The sequence below is a fragment of the Aythya ferina genome (assembly GCF_964211825.1).
Source record: "Aythya ferina genome assembly, chromosome: 1".
In the NCBI taxonomy this organism is placed as follows: Eukaryota; Metazoa; Chordata; class Aves; order Anseriformes; family Anatidae; genus Aythya; species Aythya ferina.
In genome coordinates, this window is record NC_140296.1 from 169,808,966 (window position 1) to 169,816,296 (window position 7,331).

The 7,331-nt window shown below is 38.9% G+C and overlaps 1 protein-coding gene across 1 annotated transcript; it reads left to right on the top strand.

Annotated features, from left to right (window-relative positions):
* Window positions 1-544: 544 nt before the first annotated feature.
* IFNG (interferon gamma) lies at window positions 545-4,739 on the top strand. The gene is made up of 4 exons (XM_084506432.1): window positions 545-890; window positions 2,795-2,863; window positions 3,227-3,406; window positions 4,040-4,739. The coding sequence occupies exons 1-4, from the start codon at window positions 768-770 to the stop codon at window positions 4,160-4,162; spliced, it is 495 nt and encodes a 164-aa protein (XP_084362558.1). The 5' UTR covers window positions 545-767; the 3' UTR covers window positions 4,163-4,739.
* Window positions 4,740-7,331: the final 2,592 nt, after the last annotated feature.

The window sequence follows — 7,331 nt, forward strand, 5'->3', positions numbered from 1 at the left end:
TATTGTCAAACACAGATGAGTGTCCTGAGTAGCAAGTATTCTACTTTTTCAGATAGTAGGAAACTATGGAGATAGTTAATATGATGCATCATTGTATCCTTGATAGAACCTAATTTTCCTCAAGCTTAGTCTGAATCTGGAGATGAATAATGAGATAGACAAAAAATACACTTTAGACCATGGAAACAATGCAAATAATTTTTCACAAAAGGACAGTGGTAAAGAGATTTAAATTTTTAAGTGACTCTGAAGTATACCATGTCAGTATCAGTGGTTACTTTAAAAGAATGCCGGAAATGAGTTGGCTGTTATATTGACCCCTTAACCACATGATATGATTTTTCAGATAGCTTGTAAGAATATGCCTGAGCCACAATGGATACTCTTTAACCCGTACCATAATTTCCTCCTTTTCCCCAACCACGTGTAAAAGAAAATTCAGAACTGTCACGTAAATGTTACCCTCTGACGAACCACTGAAAAATTTTCCAGGACCATACTTTAAGAAAGATGCTTTCGAGGGATTCCCTCGACTAGCCAAAAGCGAAGTCTTATCTGACACTATCTTGGCTAAATATACACAGCCTGTGATGACGAAATAAAAAAATTCAAGACCAGGTATAAATACCACTGACAGTCAGATGAAGTTCACTCGTCTACTTTCTTCTAATAGAAGATACAACTATTAGAAGTTGAAGCTCATTACTCTTAGATCTGACATCTCCCAGAAGTTACCTGAGCATATTAACTGAACTATCACCAGGAAAATGACTTGCCAGACCTACTGCTTGTTTGTTCTCTCTGTCATCATGATTTATTTTGGATGTTCTGGAAGTGCTTTATTTCTAGGTCAACTTCAAAATGACATAGACAAACTGAAAGCTGATTTTGTAAGTACAGTCTTCTACTGCATTTCTCTTCTTCTTCTGCTTGTGCTGTAGATCCAGATTTGAGCACTGCTTGTCATAAACCTCAATGTGTACCAATAGGGATCATAGAACTAATGTTTGTTACATTTTTTTTTTTTTTTTAAACCAGAATATGGACAATTTCTTTGGTTTTGCTAGCTTTTATTCATTCACTAACATGGTACAGTTTTTCAATAATGATTTTAGTAGTTTGCATTTATTTCACGGGCACTCCACCTTTCACAAGAGCTTCTACCAGCTCCATTTGGCTTTTGATTTCATGGAATATTTTATAACAAAAAAATCTTAATGTAATTTAATATGAATGAATGAACCTTGATTCAATTCTATTCAGCTACAATTTACTGACACTGAATTAGTTTTAGCTTAGTTAACAGAGGATTTATTATTAGTTGCAATATAAGCAAAATGTTTTACTTTAACAAAAGCATCTTGTGCTTTTTGTTACTATCAATAATATGTTGCCCAAGGTTGGTCACTGCTGCTTATTCTTTAGCATCTTCCAGCCATCCTGCTTCCATATCTCTGACTGATCTGGTGTGGGAATGTTAAGTGGTATTACTTCTTTTCAGACAGAAATTTGATAACTTAATTGTAATATCAATTCAATTGTCTCCATCCAGGAGGTATTAAAATAGACCACAGCTAACTTTAGCTGGGATTAGTCACACAGATAAGGGATCTACAATAGAGTCACTTCTAGTTAATAGCATTTATTCTCTCTCTCTCTGTATATATATATAAAATATACATACATATTTTTTAAACACATGAAATTAACTGCAAGAGTTTTCTCCTATTTCCAGCTCTGATTTTTCAGCATTTTTATTTATATCTTACATTTTTCATTAGCATAGATCAAAGAGGTTCTCGGTAGAATATAAATAACTCTGTCTGAGAGATCCTGAGCGGTGGTAAGCTTCTTGCAGAGAAATTAAAACTGTAGTCTGCAGCAGGTGCTCACCACCTTTCAGAAGTGCAAACCAAGGCTCGGCAAGGTGTTTGGTGTGGGGAGCCAATCAGCCTACGAGTTTTCTGTCAGCCTGCAAGCTTTCCCATTACACTCATTATATTTAAATTACCAAGCAGACAAAAAAGGAAATAGTGACTGTTGTATACAAAAAGAAAAAAAAAAAAACACAAGGAAAAAAAAAAATACACACAGAGAAAAGGAAATGATTCAACTTGCCTTTCCTTTGTAGGAGAATTGTATTGCTCTTTGTTTCCTAGAATCTGCCACAGTGTGTGGCTAACACATGATGGTTAAACTCAGACCCTGCGAGCCTTTTGGTAGCCCACAACCCCTATGTATCCCCACGTCTGACTGTGGGCTACTGAGCTATTCTCTGGTTTTACAAACTGTAGTTTTATAGTATGGTTAATTTGCCTTTGTTCCATATGAGATTTTACCAAGACTGGGTAAATTCAAGCCCACAGACTGGTGGATTTCAACTTATCAGAAAACATGGCAAGACCGGGTCTGACAATTGCCTAGACAGCTGCTGAGCTTATTAAGTTTAATTTTCAGTTGTCAATACCAAAACTTACATAGAGCATTTAGTGAAACATACGGTGCTAAATGTCTCTATTCAGATGACTTATAGCAGGAGAAGACATTTAAAAGCAGATTAATGCTGTTTCTGTTACTACGCAGTCATCCAGTGTGAATTGGTGCTTAGAGAACGTATTTGCAAAATATACTCTCAGAAGTGAAAAGAAGCCCAGAAGTGAAAGCACAGTAGTAGTTATAGGCCAGTGGTGCAAAAATTACAAGTCTATGTTTTTTACTGCTCATTTGAGGAGAACACTATTTACCTTGTGATAAGTGCTGTGTGTATAACAGATGTGTATGTTCTCTGTTGCAGAATGCAAGTAATTCAGATGTAGCTGATGGCAATCCTGTTTTTATAGAGAAAGTGAAAAACTGGACAGAGGTAAGTCAGAACCACATGTGACAAAACATCTCAGACATGTTGTAGGGCACTTTTCGTAAAAAGCAGCTCCAAGACCAGTGTAACCAGACAGGGTAGAACAAACAAAAGCAGAGGTTTCTTTAGAAGCTTGAAAATGAGAAAACACCTCTGCCTTAAAATGCTCTTCATAAAGACCAAAGTGCTTTGTGCTGCACCATCAGCTGGTCATGAGCTACAGTAAGCCCAGGAGATGAGTTACAGCATCTTCTTTGGCATCCTGTCCTTAGTGGCAGAGAGAAACCCCAAATGCTGAATTTTAGTTTCGTTTATTTTCCTCTCGATGGACACTCACAAACTTTTCTTTTTGAATGTATTCTTCAACAGAGAAATGAAAAACGGATCATACTGAGCCAGATTGTTACCCTGTACTTGGAAATGCTAAAGAAAACTGACATGTCAAAGCCACACATCAAAAACTTATCTGAGCAGCTCAATACTCTGAGAAATACCCTTTCCAATGACTATAAGAAGTTCAGAGACCTCGTGGAACTGTCAAACCTTCAGGTAAGGCTCTTTCCCTGCCTCCAAGGCACTCGTGACTTTATATTTTCCAGTTCAGTTTGAGTCTGACTCAGGCCAGTAACGGTTTAGTAACCCATTTGGTAACCCTCGGCTGGCTCTGCTTGGGCTGGAAAACTTGATGTTTCCAGCCATGCATCAGCTCAGGGGCGGCCCACCCCGAGACTCGTCGGAGTCTGGCACACAAGCACCATCAGCAGCTCCTTGTGATTATAAATTGTGTTGGAAAATTATGCCTGGCTACAGCATGCCTCTGAGGACACCTGGCTTACTGGGTGTCAGCGGTGTGAGCCACCAACCTCTGCTGACATGGATGCCCTGGCTGAGCTGACTGCTCGTTAGTAACTCAGATGGCATTGCAACACAGTAATAATCGTAGAGTGCCTCCATTGCACAGCACACAGCCAGTCTGCGATATGTTGCAAAGTAATGAAGAAAGCAGAAAAAAAATATATGAAAAAGTGGCTCTTTGTTTCAGGAATTGGGTGGTAGAGTAATTGAAAGCTGCTGGTTCCTCTCTGCTCTGCTCCATTAGCAGCGTAGATTATAGGATGTGATCTGTAAATAATAATAGCTCTTGGTGTGACCTTCGTTCTGTTTGTTTCTTACTCAAAACAGCTGACTGGCTTGAAAATCCAACGCAAGGCTGTGAGTGAGCTGTTCAGTGTCTTACAGAAACTGGTGGAGACTTCGACTTTCAAAAGGAAAAGGAGCCAGTCTCCAAAGAGATGCAGATGTTAACGACATCATATGGCCTTTTGTACTGAATTATTTTACAATTTTTTTGATGCACATTTTTAAAAATCTTTTTATTGATCTTTTTATACATCTATTTATTAATATTTAAGTATTTTAAATAATTATTTATAAAGAAACACCAATCAAAGTATTTATACCTCCTACTGCTATGTAAGAAATTTTGTCTTAAAATTCTGTCTATCTGTTACATGTCTGTTGATCTGAAATTACAGAATGAGGTGATGTTTACCCAGTTTCCGTGTGGAAATACTGAACTGACATGATACCCAGGTATCCAAGTAGTGTTGTCCTGATCAGTCTCATCCTTCACTTATTTGAGGCAGCAAGCTGGGAAAGTTTCTGTACTCAGGAGAACACATGCATATCTGCTTAGCTCTAAGCATATCGAAATCCAAATAAAGCAAATAGACATGCTTAGAGATGAGCAAAATGCTGAAGCACTTTTCTGAACCAGGGCTTTGGTGATTTATTGCTGATAATTATTGTTATGCACTGAAATGACTAAGAGGACAGGCTACTTGGCAACTCCAGGAAATGTGACTAACTGTATTGCACTGACTTCAACTCACTGATTATGAAAATGTCTTTTTTTTTTTTTTTTTGTATTGAATCATCTAAATGTGTCTGATGTCAATTTATTTATTTGGAAGTAGCAGTATGGATGTTTTTATCTTAAGGACTATATTTTTTTACTGGAATATTATTTAAATGTTTGAATTTCACAATGAAAGCTTTTTAATTTTTGGATATTAAATAAAAATAGATTAATTAAATGTGCTTGCTTATTTATTCACCAGAATCTCTGTGCAAAGTAGAATTCTAATCTTGCTTGATGCCATCAAAAATGGCCCTGTACAGACATATGAAAACACATTTAATTTCCCTCTTTCTGCCCAAGATTTGGGAATGGATAATGGGTTTGAAGAAATTTGGCAGAAGTTATCTGGGGTCTAAAATCCTCCAGTTCCTCAACTTCTGTTTCATCTGGATGAAGAAACATTACTTTGTTCCGAGGAAGGCTTTGATGATTTGAAATGTGTTGTTACTCTGATTAAAAAACAAAACAACAACAACAAAAAACACAAGCAAAACAAACAAACAACAAAACAAGCAAACCAAAAAACAGCACTTTTCAATTTCTCTGCAAATCAAAGACTCAAAGATATGGAGCCTAGATGGAAGTCGGCTGATCTGCTGGGCTCTTTGCAAGTGGTACAAGACGAAGGCCTAGGGCTGTTTGGGCTTTGAGTTGTCTCGGAGGCTAGGGTTTGGGAAGGGCAGTTCGTGGGACTTTCAAATTTTCAGGTCCCCAGGTGGTTACCAGACAAACAATCTGGGAGTAGACTTGCTTGGGCTGACAGGGAATGGGACAGACTTTCTTTGGGATTCCTGCCAACATGGGACTTCCAATCTACCCTGAACATCGGCGGAACCCATAAATTCCATCAGTAACACCTGGCCATGCCCAAGGTTTAGGTGCAGTAAGCCCAGTGGGCTTAGCTGTAACTGTTGCAGGCTTTTCTACTCCCTTGGGCCCAGCTGTCTGGGGTAAGACACCTTCATTCGTATCCTCATTTTATAGTCATAACAAAGTGACTCAGTAGTCCTGGACACTTGAACTAACTTTGAAAGAAACAGCTGTTCTTGTTTCTACTCATCACATCCATGCATGTGCATGTGACATGCAAGAGATGCGATGCTTCAGGATTTCTCCAGATCCCGGACTAAGCAAGAGAAACCTGAGTATGTGTTAAACATAGGCAGTGTGTCCTCTGTATGTGCCGTTGCGTGAGCTATTGCTTGAAAGGGAATAGCTGTCCTCTGAGGAACCAAAGCCAGCAATAGAAGCTTCTATGGGGAAGGGAAAGGAAGGGAAGGGAAGGGAAGGGAAGGGAAGGGAAGGGAAGGGAAGGGAAGGGAAGGGAAGGGAAGGGAAGGGAAGGGAAGGGAAGGGAAGGGAAGGGAAGGGAAGGGAAGGGAAGGGAAGGGAAGGGAAGGGAAGGGAAGGGAAGGGAAGGGAAGGGAAGGGAAGGGAAGGGAAGGGAAGGGAAGGGAAGGGAAGGGGCAAGTTAAAGGTTCATTGGCCACCAACAGTGAGACAGTGGTTGTGCTCGAGACTCCTGATTAAATTAATACTCAGTTTTTGGAATTTAGCGCCAGGACTGGTTAGGAGCTCAAAGGGAAGTTTCCTATTTTATTGGACTATAAAATGAAACATCTGCATCCTTCCACACCTTCCCAAGAGGGTCCACAGAAAAACAGATAAGGCCCTTACTATACATCCAACAGAAATAACATTTGCCCATCCATCCTACCTCAGATGCCCATGCACACAAACACGTCATCCTCTGTGCTGTGCCATCTTACCTATTCCTGCTGCTACCTATTAAACCTGGCTCAAAATAGCAGTTTTTTGGAGGGGGACATTGTTGCTCAGCCACATAATTTCCCAGGTTTGACGTACAGCTCACCTTAGAGCTGGGAAGCACAGGTAGAGATGGACCGAGGCAATGAGCTACTGGGAGATGGAGTAGCAGCTGCCAAAAGGTATTTTTACACCCAGATATCAGTAGTTTTCTTTTCTTTTCTTTTCTTTTCTTTTCTTTTCTTTTCTTTTCTTTTCTTTTCTTTTCTTTTCTTTTCTTTTCTTTTCTTTTCTTTTCTTTTCTTTTCTTTTCTTTTCTTTTCTTTTCTTTTCTTTTCTTCTTTCTTTCTCTCTCTCTCTTTCTTTCTTTCTTTCTTTCTTTCTTTCTTTCTTTCTTTCTTTCTTTCTTTCTTTCTTTCTTTCTTTCTTTCTTTCTTTCTTTCTTTCTTTCTTTCTTTCTTTCTTTCTTTCTTTCTTTTTCTTCCACTTTTAAGCATCTTTAAACCTTTTGTGATAAACCCAGCACCAGATATTGCAGAGGTTCACCAGTGCTACTGCAGTTAGCTCACAACTAATAGTAATTCAGACAAGTTGTTTCCCCTGAGCCTTCCCTACCCAATTTGTCCATGAGATGCACTTCCACAGGGTGCTTAAGATAAAATGCTGAACTAATAATTCCCCATTTTGCTCCATTAATGTGGTAATAGTGTTAGAGAAGAACAGCATAAAAATCAGACTCCACTAGAGCACATTTTCCCCCTCAGTTGTGTGTACTATACAAATGAG

Bases quoted from the DNA above. Each gene is read 5' to 3' on its own strand.
- IFNG (XM_084506432.1), top strand. From the start codon at position 768: ATGACTTGCCAGACCTACTGCTTGTTTGTTCTCTCTGTCATCATGATT. The intron at 891-2,794 runs GTAAGTACAGTC...TCTCTGTTGCAG, and splicing joins ACAAACTGAAAGCTGATTTT to AATGCAAGTAATTCAGATGT. The intron at 3,407-4,039 runs GTAAGGCTCTTT...TACTCAAAACAG, and splicing joins TGGAACTGTCAAACCTTCAG to CTGACTGGCTTGAAAATCCA.